Source organism: Phlebotomus papatasi, chromosome 2, assembly GCF_024763615.1.
Source record: "Phlebotomus papatasi isolate M1 chromosome 2, Ppap_2.1, whole genome shotgun sequence".
Classification (NCBI taxonomy): Eukaryota; Metazoa; Arthropoda; class Insecta; order Diptera; family Psychodidae; genus Phlebotomus; species Phlebotomus papatasi.
The window spans coordinates 66,750,695-66,772,312 of NC_077223.1; the positions used below are offsets into that span (position 1 = coordinate 66,750,695).

The 21,618-nt window shown below is 32.7% G+C and overlaps 1 protein-coding gene across 2 annotated transcripts in view; it reads right to left on the minus strand.

The window, feature by feature from the left end:
• The window catches only part of LOC129803930 (uncharacterized), a 31,885-nt gene extending 30,429 nt beyond the window's left edge, over nucleotides 1-1,456 (minus strand). For both annotated transcript variants that reach the window (XM_055850811.1, XM_055850810.1), the window contains exon 1: nucleotides 1,122-1,456. In XM_055850811.1, coding sequence (XP_055706786.1) covers nucleotides 1,122-1,142 — 21 coding nt within the window. In that variant the 5' untranslated portion in view covers nucleotides 1,143-1,456. The remainder of the gene's footprint in view (nucleotides 1-1,121) is intronic.
• Nucleotides 1,457-21,618: the final 20,162 nt, after the last annotated feature.

Genomic DNA, 21,618 nt, shown 5'->3' on the forward strand with positions numbered 1-21,618 from the left:
ACGATCACGAGTGCAGAAAAATTCCCATACGCATTTGTATGTGAAAGTAAGAAATTGGCTTCAACTTTGAAGGCCACTCGCCGGGGACTAGAGATAAACCATCTTGTAACGCACTATTGGGCCATTAATTATTAAATTATCCCTCTATTTGTGTATTATTTATTATTTTTATTAAATATTATTAAATATGATATTTTTGTAAACTGGTATTTTTAGTTTTTTTTTTTAATTTCAGACTTTATAGTAGAAATAGTAAATGAAACGTAGTTTGTGATTCTAGTAAGTTTGAATTGGTATAAGGGTTATAAAAAGATATAAATGAGGAAAATTAAAAGGCCACAAATGAACATCTATTTTTACTTTTCAGCGTAATTGAGAATTTTAACAAAATAAAATTTTTGGAAAATTTTTCATAATATGTGAAAATTGTTTTTGATCAGTTTTAAAGTGATAGGCTGATCACGAACGTTAAGACGGCGGTGGACGCAAACATTACTTTCTGTCAAATCTTTATATCTTTATAGTTTTTGATTTTAAACGCATTTGCTCAAAAGTATCAGTTTATTAACAAATTGAAATTGAAATTGCAATAAAATTTTCTGTAAAAATGTGCAAATTAAAAATCCTTGAGGCCTTTTAGAGCTTGTGAAAAATTTAATAATTATTTGATGACAATCTGCCCCTGATTTCCCTATATATGAAATATTGTATTTAACTCAAAAAAAATAAACTAAATTTATTTTTTAGCTCATTTTTAGCGAGTTAGAATTAATATAATGAAGGCACAAGTATTATTACACCCTGTTGTCCAGTAACTGAACTAGAAAAAATTAAGACCAGAAGCCAATGTTGCCCTGGCCTCTCCTATTATTCAGTAGGTATTTTGCTTGTCCTGTTTATAATACACTATGAGTTTGTTTTTCATGATTCAATATCATGTGAAATGTGTAAACATACCTAAATGAGAATGGGATATTATTTGTGACAATTTTATAAATTCAATAAAATTTACATTACGGTTAACCACGGATCACATGACAATTAATCAATTTTCATCTTCCACACATGAGAATTTTCATCATTATTTATACAAATATTGTAATTATTTCGGTTCAACTTACGTGAATAAAAAACCGACCCATTTTCACAAAAAAAACTTATATTAAACTCCCTCCTACTTTTTATGCACACTCACTCTTATCAATTATTTTTTCTGTACTTTTTTTGCACCCTTGTATGACAGGCCCAAAAATTTTGGATGAATTGTGAGAAGATGTGCAGGAATTTTTGCCAGTCTCACTAACTCTTGTATCACATTAACTGGTTGTATTCGGTTAAGAAATGTGTGAATGATAAATGAGACTCTATGGGTTCACCCACTCTCGAACTCTGACCTCAATGGTAATAAAATTCTGACAGATGAAATGGTGAAAGAAGACTGAATTTTCCCTTAGAGATTCCTGTGCCTTTTATACTCAACCGTGGGCAACTGATGAATATTTTTAATTAGTCCCAGCAATTGCAGAAATCCTAAAGATTAGCTCTCTGTGTATTCAGTTAATTTGCCTTATCAACGCACCAACAAATGATTCGAGCTCGTTTGTCACTGATAAAAGCCAGATTCGTATTCCGATTCCGGCAAACACAATACCCCTCGGAGCCTACAAATATCTCACGGCACAACATTACACGTTACCTGTTCGTGAGACAATTGAGCTAAATATTGAGTGGCCGGAAGTTATTAGACGGGAATATCGACAATTTGCCACAAGGGTTTAATCATAATGTTGGAATATTGAATTCGATGAGTCAGATCATCGATTTAGGGTAGCGAGACCTCGAGGCACATTAACTATATACCGTCACTTGTTATGGGCAAGTACACATTACATTTACCTATGCAATTTCCTAGGAAATATGGCGGAATTATGCAATTATATTGAAAAATTAACTTTGCGTAATAAATTGTGTATAACTTAATTAATAGGGGATGTGATATTTCATTTATTTAAAGCTCTAGGGCTAGGGCGTACTAGGGTGGCACCTCACAGGAAAAGTTTGTATTCATAGGAATAGAAAGCTTATAGTCCTAGTAGTTTAAAATTTTTTTTGGATGAAATTGCGAAAAATCATTTTTTTGTTCTTTGTTAATGTTTTTAAATAATAATAATAATAATAATAATGCTGGCACAACATTCCATGAAGGAACTAGGCCTTCCCGCAAGGGGATACTCATTATTACTTTTCTTTGAATCAAGTTAAATCAAGTGCAGTGAAGCTCACTGGATGCAATTCTAACACCTTTAACGCCAGAAAAATTCCTGGCGACCTAAAGGGATTCTAACCCGGGACACTTGCATCATAGAGCGAGTGCTCTATCACTTAACCCATTGAGTGGCTGAAATTGCGAAAAATCATTTTTTTGTTCTTTAATGTTTTTACCAGCTAAATTAAATAAAATATTAGGAGTAAGAATAATAGAATAGAATGGAATAGAATAGAATTTTTATTTCATCTCTTTCTTTTCTTTTAACCCACCCCCCGTGCGGCCGTCGCCGTCTTAGGTTCGAGACCAACCTCCAGGGCAAAACGATGGAAAAGCCCCTTCTCAGGTTGTATGTTATGTAACTCAGCATTAGATTTGCAGGGTTACCAGCCGAGGGAGTTGGGTATGCCCAGAGAGAAAGAGAAAGACCGGAGGGAAATCGAGCCATGATGGTTGTTTGATTCCCTATCACTTTAAGTTCAATAAGTCACAATAAGTTCAAGTTATGGTGTTGGCTCACCCTTTTTCCATCGGGCAATACTAAACAGTAAAACCGAGTTGAAATTTCTTTAGTGACTTTACCAATAATCGCAATGATTTTCCACTGTAACAAATTACAGTAAAAGTTTCTTAAACATGTACTTCGACGGCTCCATTCCATACTATGCTAAGTCGACTTAGCTTTATATTACTCCGAGAGATATGTTGTTCCTGGGACCGAGATCTACAACTGGTGAAAATTTAGTGATCATCCGATGTTCGGGTAACGAAATATTTGAAACTTTCGAAAATAAAATACACAGGCAGCATAGGAAATCACCAACTTCAAATGGCTCTCCTGAAATGTTGTCATTTTGAGATAGCATAGTATGGATTGGAACCGTCGACTTGTCATATATGAAAAATGGTTGAATTTTAAATATAAATTTGAGTAGAGTTAGAATAAATTAGAACAATTTTTCTATATTGCTCCTTCAATATTATCGCAATATATTAACTTCCTCAACACGTTATATTTATTTAACAATAAATTACTTATTTTTATGATTCCTAAATCAAGAAATTTGAAATTTTTGAAGGAACATTAATTTCACATGAATTTTGTTATATTTTTGAAGATATTGTTCTCATTTAAGAATTGAGAAATGTCATATATACTCCCCAAACGTTCATATTTGCGGAACTTGGCTTATTTCCTAGACACACTCACGACTTAAGCCGAGAGACGGCTTAACGTAATCATAATCAAAATAATGATCAAATTACATTCCCATTAGATTCTGACTAATCCGTCTCTCGGTTTACATCGAGAAGCGGCTTAATTAGTAAGAAACTGATGTAAATTTAGTCCAATCTCATATGTGGACAATTCCAGTCTTGAATTAAGACCTATTGTACAAACCAAAGTGGTAAGGTCTTAAATAATGCTTATAGTTGGGTGTTACTTAAAGCCTCAATGCAAAGCCCCTTTACCTTGTGTCAGACGGTTCGTTTTTATCGCGCTAAATATCTTGTTTCGTGTCAAAAAATATCAGTTCAAGGAAAGCAAAACTGAAGCACACACATCTCTTGTTTCACGAGGCCTACGGCGAATACGCGTCATCGTAAACTATTTGCAAAAACTTTCGGATTGACCGAAAGACTAAAACAATTAAATACGCCTATCTGCAATCGTTAAACGTCAAGCGAAATTATCAATAGACATTGCTACTGGCAACAATTAAACAATCTGTGCCATCCGTTGATCGAAAAATGGACAGAATGGAACATGTACTCCGGCAATTATTTCATATTCTCAATAATGAAAATTTCACTGTTATAGGTCTTTCACATATCTCTTTTATGAATGTATTCAGAGAATGAGGGAAATTGAATTTCATATTATATATATTAAAATTAAATGTAGACATGATAAACTTTGATGGCGCTGCATGCCAATAAGAAGTCAAGTAGTGCAAAAATAAGTGAAAATGTTTTAGACTTTCATTAAATAAACCGGAAAAAATATTGTGTCTTTGTAGTTTTATTTTACTCCATAAACAATTAAAAACAATGAAGTATGCTCAAATTTAGTTTCGAATGCGAATAAGTTGTGTACACAAGAGCAGTGATATTATTTTTTATTTTACTGGAAAAAGGGTTATTTTAGAGCAACCTTATTGTTAATAGCTCTGATGTACAACTTACACCAACTTAACACTCAGTACCAGTGGTAAAACATGAGCAATACAATATTAATGCTCGAACTCAAAGAGAGCAGTTATATAATTAATCGACTTTTTTTCAACTTGTCACTGTTCTGAAGCTTAAGCGGTAAGAGATATCGACTTCCAGTCTTCGATGACCCCCAATAAAAACACAAAATCTCTCGACGTCTGTTTTCCTCCTCCCCACCCACCCCCTCTAAACCCTCCAAAAATCATGTTTTTTGGTTTTCCTCAAAATTGGCCCAAGCTTCTCCAATGATTTTTGGATATGTTTGAGAGCTAGTCCAGGCGAACATTTCGCCCAAACATACCTATGACTGGAAAATTCGCCATTTTGAATTATTGAAGGTCAAAAGTCAACCCTTTTGGAGGGTTCATTTTTCAACCGATTTGGTTAAATTTGGTTTTTTTGGAAAGGTATTGAAATTCTGAACCCGACTGCATCGGTCATAATCGATAATGAAGAGGTTAAGTACCGATTTTTAAATAATTTTACATCCCCAATAATTAATATTCCCTAAAATAATGTTTTTCGGTTTTTCTCAAAATTGGCCCAAGCCTTTTCAATGATTTTTGGATATGTTTTAGAGCTAGTCCAGGCGAACATTTCGCCCAAACATACCTATGACCGGAAAATTCGCCATTTTGAATTATTGAATATCAAAAGTCAACCACTTTGGTAGGTTCATTTTTCAACCGATTTGGTTAAATTTGGTTTTTTTGGAAAGGTATTGAAATTCTGAACCCGACTGCATCGGTCATAATCGATAATGAAGAGGTTAAGTACCGATTTTTAAATAATTTTACATCCCCAATAATTAATATTCCCTAAAATAATGTTTTTCGGTTTTTCTCAAAATTGGCCCAAGCCTTTTCAATGATTTTTGGATATGTTTTAGAGCTAGTCCAGGCGAACATTTCGCCCAAACATACCTATGACCGGAAAATTCGCCATTTTGAATTATTGAATATCAAAAGTCAACCACTTTGGTAGGTTCATTTTTCAACCGATTTGGTTAAATTTGGATTTTTTGGAAAAGTATTGCAATTTTGAACCCGGCTGCATCAGTCTTCATCGGTAATGAATCGGTTAAACACCGATTTTTGAATAATTTTACATCCCCAATAATTAATAGTTCTTAAAATAATGTTTTTCGGTTTTTCTCAAAATTGGCCCAAACTATTCATCGGTAATGAATCGGTTAAGTACCGATTTTTTGATTTTCAAATGCTTTTGTGATTTATGAATCAATTTGATCTCTAGTAGATCAGTGATTCCTAAAGATTATGTAAAAAGCTAATTCACAGTGAGCTCTATCTCGTGAGTTCGAGCATTACGCAAAGCTGGGACGCTTTGTCATCTCTTTTTTCTACAATGATAAATCTTTTAGAAAATTAAAGTCCAATTCTAATTTTAAAGAATTGTGCAAATATGTCCAAGTTCCCCCTATGCTAAAAGCTAAAGTTAAAAGCTGGTTACAATTAGCTCGATTTGCGGATTTTGACTTGCATTCTCGGAAAAGGGAAAATGTCACGGATATGCGAAAATATATGTTGCGAATCTATCTCTTATCTGCTCTTACAAATTTAGGGTATTTAAGCTATCCCGACTTTTGGATACTTTACCTACATCTGCGAATCTAGTACGACACAAAATTGCAAGTTCCAGCATTCTAGGAAGTATTTTGCATTGAGCTATTGCTTTTCTCAATTGTAGGTAAACGGAAATGTATGTTATTAGCATTCTGAATATTCCTTTGGGTTGCTTTTGGTTATTTATTTGTTTACTTTGAACATTTGCTGTTCAATTATTGCTTTCTAAATATTCCTTTGAAGGTTCAATCAAAGATACGATCATGAAATGTGGGCATTTCTAATAAATTAGCAGAGGATAATTTTGCTTGTATGTCATACCAGTACTGGAAATAAATTATTTGAAAAACGATTGATAAAGTCCAATTCTAAACCTTTGTGTGTATTGATTTGAGAGGATATGCAATTTCTTCATTTCTAAACAGTAATAAGCTTTAGAACAATATAACTCTAGGATAAGTGATACAATATATAGCATTATGTTCTACAGAGAAAACAATTATCGAGCCATAAGACTTTAATTGTATGTCTAAGACATCGGTCCCTATATTGAATATATATGGTAAATTAATTTGTCGAAATTTACTGAGGCAGCAATCTACCATATTGTTGGGTGTATCGACCGATATCGTATTTGCATTTGCATTGCTGTCAGCATTAGATGCAAAGAGGCGATGTTTGTATCGTTTTGTCGTTTTGCCCCAAATACTAATACAAAACACACGCAAATACGACAATCATTGATACAACCGACGATATAATTATACATTATTTTTTTCAACTTATCATTACGAATTGGGCGGTTTCTGATAACTTTTATTACGTGAATTATTGTTCGCCTTTTTCTATGTCCGTCTGTTCGTCCGTATGTCTAGACGTTGTCAGAACTACAGGTCAAGTGGTTGGAGAGTGACTTGGGGTCTTAGGGCCAAAATAGACTTAGACTAATCCTCAAGAATCTTTAGCCAGTATTACGTAAGGAAAGCAGATAAAGTCACCTCGGCCACGTCAGGGGGTGTAATCCTACCAAGCCAGAAAAACATAGAAATTCTTGGCCAAAGGATTAGTTCACAAATTTTAAAATTTCGGATAGTTCACAAATTTGATCACCATATGGATATTACCATAGTCAATGTACTCCCAGAAGGGGAATTCTGTAACAGTATGACAATGTCATATGACAAATTCTTGTGGTAAAACTCAGGAGCAGGATAAAAAAAGCGTAGTGATTTGCAAGATGCTTTATGATGCTTTTATTAATTGATATGAAACGGATTTACGGTCAGTTTTTACGAATTTATCGTAAACAATTCTAAATTTGTCATGACCTTATAATAACTGTTACAGAATCCCCCTATAGATTTTGTCAGTAAAATTTTAGATAAGAGAAGTGTATTCAAATGACCTCTTAAAGATGATCCTAAATCCTCACTGTATGATAGGTTGGGATAAATCTTTACTGCAAAATTTTACAGGCTTAATGTTCTCGAGGATCAGGCTGAGTCTATTTGGTCTCTTATTCGAGTTCAAGTACTTAATACTTTTGACAGACTTAGACTTCAGCCGAGAGACGGCTTAACAATTATAAAGGAAATAATGATCTAACTAAATTCCCATCAGTTTCCCACTAACCAAGCCGTTTTTCGGTTTAAGCCTGGAGACGGATTAGTCAAAACTGATGGAAAAGTAATCTGATCATTATTTTGGTTATAATTAAGCCATCACACGGCTTAGGTCTAGGGCATAAAGCTATGCTATACGGCTTTCCTTCTTCTAAATTCATATCAATCTATGTAGAAATATTTGATTTAGTATTGTATGTATACTGAAGGCAAGGGATACACTAAACTTTAAAATACCCACAAAATTGCATTGTTACTAAAGATTTTGAGTATTTCAGGGACTGGGCTAAATTTCTAGTTTGAAAACCGGTTTATACGGGCTTTCGATCTAAGACTTAGTCATATGGCTTAACCCATTCAGTCAATGTACCAGAAATACTTGAGATAGAATGTTCGTATTTTGGGATTAGTTTCCTACAGATTATAATAGATGATTTTTTTGAAAAGAAAAAAAAATTATCAACAAACACGCGTCTTAACGGTCACTGAATTTAAATTCTGTACATTAATTCATTACAAACTCTATTGATTTAGATAAAGTAACTATCCAAGAAAATACATTGGCAACTTCAAATCAGGAAAGAGGACGAAGGCCAATTTTAACAAATTCGACGGGATGTCAAATTTTCCGTCCGCCATTTTGAGCAAAACTTTTGCATGACTTCACGCGAAGCGAGAAAAGAACAACAAAATGTATTCCCATCTCTGTCGGGCTATTTTTTCCAAGTAATTGAAGAACTAAGGTAACTAAAAATCCATTCCCGACATAAATTTGAATATTAATTTCCCTGGAATAAATCATCTAAAATCAATCAATTTGCGTATGATGTATAACACCATGGTAAGGAATGGGTTAACTCTAATTTCTAATCAATCGGAATTTTTTGATTAAATTTAAATTAGGATTGGATTATTAAAGATAAGTGACCTATTTGCATCTCCAAAAGAAATCAAATTGCTCGCTATTTAGGGTTTTGAATTTTTCGGGAACTAGGCTACAGCTCTACTCTGAAGACCGCTTTAAGTTCTCTCATAAGTCATCTTCCCCATCATTTATATGTACCTTAATTCTCTTCTTATCTTTTCCTTCATCTTTAAGTAGAGGTTGTCTACTCCATAATCAAAACCGGATTTGAATTATTCCTAATAGGGAAAATTGGGACAGTAGTTAACATGGGGTAGGGGAAAGTGCTCATGCTTCGTACGACCCCAAGCTTCATAATATCTAAATATTTCTAATGTTTTTTAAATAAATGGGACTCCTCAATATATTTTAAAAACTGGGCACTTTTTCCTAGTTTTTAAAATATAGGTGTGATGAGACATATTTATTGAGATTGAAAAAATTTAGTCAATACGCAACTTGGGATCGTACGAAGCATGGACACTTTCGCCTAGTTGTAAACACTGATTTTTATTTCTACATTAGGGGAATGTAGGCATGGTTCGCACAGAGCGAACCTTCAAACGATGCGAATTTTCTCTTTGTTTGCAAAGAGCTGACTTACCATTTCTCATCTCGTCTCATGAGCTTAATAATTACCTATCTTATGTCTAAGAAATGACGAACTAGCTTTTTGCAAATAAAAAAGAAAATTTGCGTTGTTTGAAGGTTCACTCTGTGCGAACTATGCCAACATTCCCCTACTTGAACTTATGTCACCATCTCTTCAGTGAACAAGGATGTCTATATAGACTCTCTCTGAAGTCTAATATCTGATTTAAAAAAAATCGCAGTATTTACAACTACACCGAGAAAAATGTGGATGGTAAAATTTACCATCCTCCATACAAAATTCTAATGGCCGGATAGTAAAAAAGTCACCCAGCAAACGCGATATTAAATTGGACTGTCAAAAATTGTAGAATCTATTGCATGGATAGTAAATTCTAATAGCCGGATGGTAAATTCTAATATCCCCGGATGTTAGATTTTACTAGCCGGATGGTAAATTTTACTAGCCGGATGGTAAATTTTACTGGCAGGATAGTAAATTTTACTAGCCGGATATTAGAATGAAAAATGTCGGAAAAATTTATTTTTCCTTATTTTCATTGATTTTTGGCCATTGTTTGAGGGCTTGGGGCCCTTCTTGGATGATATTCTCTGTATTTCAAGCCATTTTGGTGCGTGAAAATTGACGACTGCGCCGAGATTTGAACACGCGACCTTTGTGATGACAGTCCAGCATCTTCCAGCTGCGCCACGAATTGCTATAATGTATTCAAAGCATATCGGGAACGGTTGAATCGGCACCCACGATATTCCAAAATGACATTCTAACAGCAGTATGGCAAATTTTACTGGCTTGGATGGTAATTTCAATCCAAATTACTATCCTCCCTTAAAATTTACTGTCTTCCAGTTAAATTTTAACATCTAATATGCGGCCAGTAAAATTTACTTCCCGGATATTAGAATCTAAGAGAGGTCAAGGTAAAATCTAAATGAGGATAGTAAATTTTACCATCCGGCTGTTAGAATTTACTATCCATAGGATAGTAAATTTTAAAATGTCAAGATGGTAGATTCTAAAGGAAAGTTTCTATGGAGGATGGTATTTTCTACTATCTTTTGAGATAGTAGAATTTAAAGACACGATTTGTAGAAAATACCATCCAAATTTTTCTCGGTGTACCCTATGTTTACTACTGACTGAGATCTCAGTGGCGCAATAGACCGTTGGCTCTTGGGCGGTGAGATGTCTGACTCGACTCTCACAGCTGTGAGTTCGAGTCTCGCCCGGTGCAAGAAACTGAATGTCGAGAAAAAAACATTTTCACTGTGACAAAAACGTAATAAAAAGCACCGCCTCTGCCCAAAAGCCTTCAGGAGCACAGAAGAAGCATTCACTACGGGGAAGGCGTTCCTGGGCGATTTACGATCAGCAGATTCTTCCAACACGATTGTAATGATTACATTGTAATACCAAATAAAGTGTCTCGATACGATTAATAATAAATTTACTACTGACCCAGTTTCCCCTATTGGTTTTTCAAGGTCAAGAATAGAAAAGGTAAAACGGAATATAGAGATCGTTTTCCTCACCATATTGGCATACACTTGGATTTTTTGGAATGTTTTTGGAGTATCTGACAAGCATGCGTAAATAGACAATTATTTGATAATTAATTTCTAATAGAAACGCTTTTACTTAAACGCTTTTTGGAATCCTGGCACCTTTGGAATCATAGAAAAAGCTATTCGAAAATCTTGAAAGCGTGGGAATGATAACTTTTCCTATGAGTTGGATTATAAAAAAAAAAATATTAATTTAGACAAATAATATGTAACAACTTTTAAGTTATAACATCAAAGTCAAAGAATTTTGCGAAGCTTAAACGCATGGATATTCATTTTAAATCGTTAATCTTTATTAACAGAATATACAATTCTGATTCAGTTTGATTTGTCGACTTGATTAATTTTGATAAAGTACTTATAAGGTCTTTCAATTTATCCATTAAATTTTAGATGGAGACTGAAATGGGTTTAAGCATAGTACTATTCATTAATCAAGTTTTTGGATGATCTATCATGAAATCTCTCATATATGCAGTGCTATTTTCCCTCAACAAGTTTAATTAAAAGTCAAAAGCTAATTTTAATTTATTATTCTACATGATTAAGTGTCTGAATAAATACTCTCTCCTGACAAATATTTTGTGACATTTCTTTGTGAAATGGTTCACATCTGAGGGAGATCAATTAAAAAGTACGTCACACAAAAAAAGGCATCACAATTAATTGAGTGTTTATTGATGAAAACTGCCAGGCGTATGATTGAAAGGGATTCATGAGCTTTTTGTTCGTATTGACGCCGAATTGAGTTGTATTATCTGGCGGGAAAATGTGACGTTGGAAAATTTGTACGCGAAATAATCTTGTTTTCGGGCTGATTTGAAGGAGGAACTTCCATCACTCAGTCCACGCCATTCATCCGGCCATTAAGAGCCTCTTCATAGTCAATAAGCCCGTCTATTGCTGCAATATCAGAGAGATAAATTCCGTACCTCATTAACGTCATCACTCTGTGACACTAATTTGGTGACTGAATGGTAATATACAACTCATCAATGTACCATGGGAGGCAAATATTTGAGTTCGTGTCTGCTTTTCTCGTTGGCAGGAAAAGGGATAAAGATTGGCCCCCATCTGAGTCCACTTCTTACGAAGACAATTATTATAATTGAGGGATGATGCAAAAAACACTCTGGTCAGAGTGATTTTCACTTTCATCCCCCGTAGACACTTTTAAAATTATTACCATCAATATATTCAAAGTACGACGATGGAAATTAAAATAGACGGGCACTTGAAATGAGGGCGTGGATAATGATGGATGAAGGTGGAAACACTGGGTTGTAAACTGTGATAAAAGGTGTGAAATTGGAAATAAAGATTTATAGAGGACACTTTCCAGAATGCTTAAGCCTGTGAGTTTGCTAGGATACCCTACAAATTGGTACTCCATTAATACATTTTTATAAATAATTTCATATAGTAATTTAACTTAAAGAAAAAGTGTCATTCTCCTGCTTTTAAGAATTTCTCGAAGTTTTTCCTAAGAATTACTTAATCTAAAAGGCAATTTCTAGATTTTTATATACGAATTCGTAACCGATTTATGGTATATCAGGAGGTCATGTAGGTAGAGAAAAATTTAAAAAAAAAGTGGAAGCTTAGGAAAAATTACAGTTTTAAATGCAGTTTAAGGATTAATAAATATTTTTTTCTTGTCTTGATACCCAGACTTATTTTAAGATATATATTAATATAATCCTAACAACTCGTGTGGCCCTAGAGACCTAGAGAGTCAGTTGTTTGCTTGGAAATAGTTATAGGCACGTGTCGGTATGACCGTATAGGTCATAATATTCTAATATTATATTATATCAATAATAAGGGTAAGATATGTTTTAGATAATATCTAGGCGGACATTTCCTCTATAGATGAAAAAAACCGTTGAATTATTCCCAATAACGGTTTTTCAAAGTCAAAACATGAAAAGGCTTTAAAGAGTGTGTTTTTCAACGCAATGGTATCATGTTAGAGCCCTCTGGAAAGATCTTGGAATACCTGACAAGACTGATCTGGTTTCAATCGATTATGATCCGGTAAAGCGATTTATAGCCGAAAAGTATTTTTTATCAGAAAATCAATTGTATACTCTTACGCTATTTTGGGCAATCTATTGAATGATTCATGAATCTGTTCAATAAATCGGTTGAGAACGGTAAATAAACGGCCAGAAAACGCTAAATATAATGAGAAAGTACTTTTAAGGTATGACATATAAGTCACGAGTTACAGCCTTCCGCAAAGCTGGGACGCTTTGCCACCCCTTTGTCCTCATCGACATGATATGTCGTTGATTTATGCATTCGTCGACAATGCATAATTAATTTTAATCTTGATGCTTAATATCAAAACATTGAATTTCAATTTACTTGAATTTTTGAAAACTGTTTAGGTAATTTTGATTGTTCTTAAGGGCCCAGAAATAACATACTGCATTTTTCTTTGATTTAGCACATCAGAGTTTATAATAGACAAACCGTAGAACTTAAAAATTTAATTTGAAATTTCTTTTTAATTGATATATTCACATATTAGGTGAGATTCTTAACAATCTCACCTACTATAATCCTAACAAAATTTCATGTCGTCCGATCGACCTCAAACTTGGTCAAAACCGGCCGGCCGGGAACGTAACTTAGCCACATATATATTCGGAATCAGGAAGTGGCGAAACACATTTTGGCCAAATTTGAGGTCGATCGGACGACATGAAATTTTGTTAGGATTATAGTAGGTGAGATTGTTAAGAATCTCACCTAATATTACCTTCTTCAGTCAGTATTGCACTGGAAAATCTCAGCTAATTGATTGATTGACAATATTACACGAATAATTAACTATTTTGCGCACACATAAACAAAAACATGAAACAGTCTAACCCAAATCTTCGAAAACTCATTAGAGACAGATTGAGCCCAAACAGAAGTATATTTTGATTCTCAAATAGTGTCTTAGACAAAAGGTAAATGGAACTCTATTTGCACAAAAAGTCGTTGAAGTTCGAAGAATTCAAATTCAATTTCGAAGTTTCATACTAAATTTTCGAACAAGGTGGGGAAAATTTATCAAATATCACACTAAAAAGCTGGTAAAAGAGTTACTCAGTGATTATGGAGTGATTAAACACTGGGGCAAGAACAGTAAGCGTCGTTGTTCTGATTTTTTCCTCACAACAATGTGAAGATCGTCACATTTTGACACTTGAGCACTTCGAAATTCGAACAGGATGTAACCTCCGTCACCTTACGAAAGTATTAAGAAGTAAGAAACTTTCTTTTGTGGATCTTCAAATAGATTTTCGAATTTTTCAAGATCTACTTCTGTACGGAAAGATTCAATGTTTTTTTTTTACCTTTACGGACGATTGGTCATATATGACTCATGAAAATTATGAAGCTTTCCTGAATATACCAATAGACTATAATTTTTACTTTGTTGAGAAATATCATGTATAGTTATTATAGTTTCTAGTCATAAGAGGTTTTTGCTTAAAAAAAAATTAGAAATATTAAAAATATTAAAATTCAAGCACCAATGTGAAAATTTGAAAATTCGTCATTTTTGAGTTCAAATATTTTATATATAGCAAGTAGCTGGAGATTTGCAAAAAATATCCTAGATTCATACATCTTTCTACTTTGTGATTATGTACAAACATTAGAAAGAAATAACTTCAAGAAATAACGGGTGACCCAATCGTCCTTAAAGGGTTAATATATTACCTGGGCGAATATTTCGTTCATATAGGAAAGTAGCGTAAAATTATTTCTATAGTAATAATGATTTTTCAAGTTCAAGGTTTATAAGGCTTTAGACACCGTACTTTTCAACTGAAATTCAATTCTATTACACTTAAAACTATTTTAGGAGATCTTTTAAGCGATCTATGATGAATCGGATCAAATCGGTTGAAAACTGGAGATGGTAAATGATACGAAAGTACTTTTGAGGTATATAGCATCTATAGTTCGAGTACTTCGCAAAGCCTGGTACGCTTTGCCATCCCTTTTGAAAGTAAACACAAAACATGTTCAATTTTGAAAGTACAATCACTCAACCTCTTTTGGTATGGATCAGAATGTAAGTTTGAAATTCTAGAGGTAAGGTAGGGTTCCAGCTTGGTTACTGGCTGTCAACCTGTAAAATGTTGAACGACTCATAACTTCGATATGTGTTTGATGTATGACAGGATTTGTACATTTTTTTCGTAGAGTTGAGTTGCGTTGAGTTGCGTAATAAAATTCGTTGCCATTTAAATTATTATAAATCTCAAATATGTGACTTCTGACAATGTCACGGCTACAGAATCACATTTTCAAAAAGCTCTTCTGAGACTCAAATACAATTTGTCAAAAGTAAATCTGGACGTGATATTGTATTAGAATAGTTGACAATTTTTTATGGTGTGGTGTAGTATTCACTAACCTGTTGTAATTAATTATAAGGCAGGATGGTTCTCCCAATTGAAAGTTGAACTTTGGGTAGTTGGGTCTTTTTTCTGGATGATGTTTCTACTTTTATCTTTTTGACCTTTTTCGATATATGTACCATCCAACACATTTTCCAAATTGCATGACTCGTCAAATTATTGGACCATCTCGAAGGGGACTATTGGCATGTGATTTTGCACACGCGAGAGAGTATTTATCTGGGTGAAAGAGGGCATCATACATACATATGTTCGTGGGTGGATACGGATTGAGGCCACATACAGCACGATTCTGGGGAAAATTCTGTGCGGTTCAAACTAGAAAGTCAGGGATGTAACTACACTTTATTAAATTGCTCCCTATCTATTGTGATTTTGCCTATCGTGAGTTCCACTGTAGGCGTGCACAAAACAAACCCAAAAGTAGGCTAAAGTGTGATTCAATTTTGGGACAAATTATACGTAACAGTAAAATATTCCCTTGGCAATTAATGCAATTTTCACTTAAGCTCAAATTTAAAGCAATATCAAGAGATAGAGTGAAAAATTGCCCTGGAACAAGAAATTTATTAGAAAAGTTTGCAAATGAGAAAAAATGCTCCTTGGAGAAACTCTTGGTAAAATTTCAACTAAAACTTGAGCAAAAGTTAGTAATTCAATTTTTTGACTTGTTCACAAATGACTGTGTAAGTGGTCTTAAGAATATGAATGGTGCAGTTGCTTTAACTTTTTTTTAAAGATTTTTTTTTAAAAATATTTTATGGTTCAACAAATTCAAAGTAATGTATTTTCAACTATTTTTCTCGGATAGTTAAGAAAAAGTATTTTTTAATATGCACTTAAAATGGGCGTGCCTTATTAGTTAGTGCAGTGCCCGAGGAGGATCATTTAAGATAGAGTATGAAGAATAAGAATAAGTTGGATAAGTACAATTTTAGTAGTTTTTTTTTGTAGGCGTGGCGTAAATTATTACTGAGCGTGATTTAACTAAATTGTATCTTTCACAAATCCTCAGAATTTGTTCAAAAATGATTAATATATTGACTCAGGCTATTTTAGGTCGCCCAAGACAGTCGCCACATTAGGGGGATATGTGGATGCTTCTACCTTACTCCCGGACCATTTTAGGTCATTTTCCAAACGTTTACTTAAGTGCACCGGACGAGCCTTGAACTCACAATTGCAAGAGTCGAGTTAGGGACCTCATCGTCAAAGATCTGATGCTCTTATCCGTTCTATGTCCGCTCCTTTTAATGATTCAAAAACTGATATTAAATTTTTTTTTAAAAATGTAACGTTTTAAGGGGTTAAATGAATTTGGCAGACTATAAAAACAGAAGAGTTTCTTTACATATTTTTTTGACAAAATAAAAACAAATTATCGAGCTCATAAGCATATTAAAGCACAACACTTTAACCATATTTTCTGAAATTTTTAATTTCAAAATTTTAAAAATTCAGATGTTGGGAGTGTTGGGACCTGATTTTTTGAGATGGTTTTCTAAAAAAAAACATACTTTTCCGTGGACAAGATTTCTCAGAGTAATTTGTCTGACGTTAGAAAACGAAATATTCCTTGTTAGCTTATGAGCTAAAATCGTATTGGAACAGCAGATTTTTTTTTCTTTATCACAAGTTATTCTACAAGACAAAACTTGATGTCGAAAATTGTTTTTTTTTGTTCTACCAAAAATCTAAATTTAATTTTTAAAAAATGTTTCGGTCAAGTGCGACTGTATATACTCTGAGTGAGTGAAAAATATGATCCACGGAAAAGTACAGTGGGACCTCGATAGAGTCACCCCCCGATAGAGTCAATCTCCATTAGAGTCAAAAGCTATTTTTTTACTCTATGGACTCCGATAGTGTCAACTTGGTCCCAAATTGACTCCGATGGAGTCAACTTTTCTTGTATTACTGAATTAATAATATTATATGATTTTAATATGATCTTTTCGAAATAAAAACCAGTCTTATTGTATATCAACATAACAATTTGAAGACACAAGAACAAGAAAAAATACTTATGTAAGAACATAGTAATTTTGTGTTAAAATTCGTAGGTATATTACCCGTGTAATCATTTTCCAACAAAATAATTTACTTTATGTGATTTTAAGCTTTTTGACCGATTGAAAGTTCTCTTGTTTTTTCTGGCTTTTCTTAAGACTTTTTGATTAGGTCTATGATCACAATGTAAGGAGTTTTGAGCCATTATTAATTTGTAAGTGAATAATATTATGGCAAAATAAACAAAACATGAACTCGAATTACAAAAAAAACGTACAGGATGCTATATTTTGTGAGTATAACATAGTGAAGAAACTTTTCTAAATTTACTTATTTCAAAAATGTACATGATAAACGTGATAAACGATCATAAAAAGTACGCTTCTAAAGCAAACGTGTAAATTTATTGTAAGTTACAAACAAAAATAAGCAACAGAAAATTAAAATTTTTAAGCAAATTCATTAAAAGGAAATAGCCTGTGTGTAAGCAAAATTTCTTGAAGCATAATGACATTTCGCGCGTTTTTTCGGTCCCGAAAATGTGCATAATCCGGGACTGAGTGTATTTACTAATAATAAAAATATTCTTAAAAGTCATTCCTTGATCTCCAACTTTTTCCTAAGACTTTTTTAGGCCAAAGGGTATAGAATTTATGGATTAATTTAATAAAATATTCTACTATCGTTTTGAATTTATCAATGATCTAATACAAACATAAAATAATACCCCTTTATATCAAAATTTCACATTTTAATTGATTATTTCTGATTCCGATATAGTCAATGAATCCAATAGAGTCAACAGGCCTGAAAATAATTAGTTGACTCTATCGAGGCCCCACTGTATTTTCTTTTTTCAAAAAATCGTCTCCAAAAATCAGGTCACAACGGCTGAATTGTTAAAACTTAAAATGAAAATTTCAGAAAATATAGTTTAAATGTTTATTTGAGGAGAAATACATTGAATTGAATTGAATTGAATTGTTGTACTTTTATATACTTAAAAACTTAAATAAAAATAATAATTTTTTATATTGAAAAAAAAAAAACAGAGAAAATATAGTGCTTTCAAGTTTTTTTTAACCCATGTAACCCCTTAAGTAAATTAAATGAGACATCCTAAGGCTTCCAAATAATACAGTATCAGAAAAAATGTCTTACTTCTTGTGTCTTTGTGTTAATTATTTATTTTTGCAAGGAATTTTTAAATTCGAAAAAAAAAATTAGAGGCTAAAACATACTTATTAAGATTCTACTAGAACTACTGAATTCGACTATGTACGGCCTGGTGGAGTGCAATATCTGGTAAAAACGGAGTAAGACCTTTTTTTTTTGCTTCTTTCAATTTTATTTGTTACAGCGAATTAAAAGCGAATAAAAATTTTAAGAAGCGAATAAAAGGTCTTACTCCGTTTTCACCAGATATAGAACTACTGAAGTTTTACGGACCCTGTAGAATTATGTCTTATGGCACAAAGGGCTCTCAATGCGTCGAGTGGTAAAATACTCGCTCTATGATGCAAGTGCCGGGTTCGGATTCTCTTTAGGTTACCAGGCATTAAAGATGTTCGGCTTGTATCCATTGAACTTTATTTAATAGTTTTTTTTTAAATCTTTTTACAATAATCATCTATTGATATGAAGGGAGCTAATTCCAATGTATTTCTATTGCCTGGGGTCTCGACAGATTAACTCTGTTGTATAGCGTAACATTGAGTAGTAAAGTAATTGTGAAACTTATAAATATGCAAAGATTTCTCTACCACTTTCTCTTGAAACAAGTTTTTTTTCAAGTTAATCATTTAACTTCGCGTAAGTTATAATATCTTTTGTAAAGTTTTCTCTTGAGTGGAAAATTCTTGTGTATCTTTACTTTGAGATTGAAACAGATAAAAAAAATATCATGGAAGGTAAATTTGTTTTCGCAATATTTGACGTAGATAAGACAGGAGATATATGGGAAAGGGGTAATATGAGGTAAGGCTATGGTTCAGTGATTATCAAAATAAATGGGATTAAACCAGTTTATGGTTTAGATTTTACAAACAGCTTCTTAAAAAAAATGAATAAATGAGTATGTTTATGCAGTCTCAGTTTTTCACTTTGTATTCCATAGAGTAACTATAAATAATGAAGATTTTGCTTTATCATCAGTTTGCAGAGTTTTTCTTGGGGAAATATTTTCATAAAATTTAGGGGGAATTGGGGCTACTTTGAGCTCTGCTCTGCGCCCAAATTGATATACAATATTATCGACTATTTCTAAATAAAGCTGGTCCTCACAATTATTTTATTTAGTTCCACAATTGTTTTGTCTACCTAAATTACATCATGTTAAAACCCAGTTTTCTTTAGAAATATGCGAAAAATCGTAGAACAATGTAGCTCCACCTCCCCCTACAGGAATTTTATTTCGATTTTTATTAAGACATTTTTAGTGCAGGGGCCCATCAAGCCTAATAAAAAGTGAAGCTATTTTTCAGTTTTCCTTGTAAAGATATTGTTGATATTGCACCGCGACTTAAATAAATTTGCTCCTAGTTCTTGTATTATTTCGGCGAATATTATGAAATATGTATTTTTAGATACATATCTTGTAACGCAGGATTTCGAGATATACCAGATTGAAGTCAATTTTCTTTAGGAAAAAACTTGCCAATAGTCTTCAGTGCCTCTATGCAAAAACGTATGGAAAAATGAAATGTCGAGAGGCCTCTGGTACCAGGGGCCGTATCCTCCAAATGTGAGAGTTTGCTTTTGTGGGAAAAGTCAACTCTCCGTGTGGAACTCGCCTATTTGGTATCCACGAAATTTTGGATTGGAAATTTTCTCATGAAAAACCGGAGAGAATTCTCGAGTGGTATTCCCGGTTAGAGTTTGATTAATTTACATAGAAAATAAGCAAATAAATTAAAACATTGCGTTTTTTTTAAGTTTTAAGTGTTTTTTAAATGATTATTTTAATTAATAAATACAATTTCCGTATATATTTATAATAAATTTCAATTAAGATTTTTTCTTATTAAACTGGGCAGGCATTTCGAACTTTTTTTTATTATCTGTTTTTATTTGTCTATTTTTTTCTTGAGTTTGATACCAATCATTTTCCAAATTGTTTATTATTTTAGTTTTATTTTGTTTCAACTCTTGTGAATAAGAAAACGGTTGTGGCCATTTAATGATTAGATCTTTGAATAACTTATTTATATTCTTAATAAATATGAAATTGAACAGATTTTTAGCAGTTTACTTGGCCGTGAACTCTTAAAAACTCTTAATTTTTGTTTTAACTAAAACTGGAGAAAAAAGATCGCATAATTTATAGGGAGTTTATCAGGAAAAAGGTCTTTTTTAGTAAGTTGAAATTGTTAGATCTCAAGAGTCAACAAAACAAATATTTTAAACAAATATTTTTAATTTTTTATATGTACGTGTTCCTCCTTAAATTAAGAAAAAATATATTGAGTGAGATTCTTGAAATTTGCATCTATATTATCCTTTTTCATTCGACATACAGTCTAAGAAAAATTGTTACTTCTCTATTAAAAAACTAATTACAATATTTGAAACTCTTTTCTTTAGGTTAATAAAGTTTTTATTCAAGAAAATTTTTTCAAATACTCCATGTAAAATAGAAAACAAAACGGATAATGTCTAGAATTTTCCGAGAAAAACATATAGGGGAAAGTACTGTCCCTTCGAGCGTTCATGCCTTCGAATAATGTGAATTTTCTTTAGGTTTTCCCAAGAGACTTACACATTTTTATTAAATATTAGTTAATTTATTATCAATTATTTATAATTATGTGATAATTATGTCCAAGTCTCTTAGGAAAAGTAAAATAAATTCACATTATTCGAAGGCATGAACGTTCGAAGGGAGAGTACTTTCCCCTATCAATTTTGAATTTTACTCTTGAGTGATTGTATATATATCAGTATCTTATAAATTTCAAATTTTCAACGATCTTTCTATTTTTCTCAAATTGACTATAGTTCTTATATGTGTTCTTATAGGGATAAAACCGAATTCTGAATTCTGTAATAATCGAAAAATCAAAAAATCCTCAAACTGTCATTAAAATAGAGGAAGTTCGAAATGATTATCAAACATTGCGAAACTATCATGAATATTTGTCGAGGTTCTCGTTACAAAAAATTCTCGTCAAATCCGAAAACAATACCTAATTAGCCACTAAGAAAACTTTCCTTGGCGAAAACTCGTAACCTTCATAACATTTAATATGCATTGTCGCTTGAAAATTGGTTTGAAAAATCCAAAAAAAAAAATATAAGAAAATGAGAAAATATTGAAGATAATCCTTGTCAAATTACTTAAAAAAAAAGAAAAATTAAATGGTAATTGGCTTTTTGTTACAAAAATCTTTGAAAATTCACTTGAGCATTA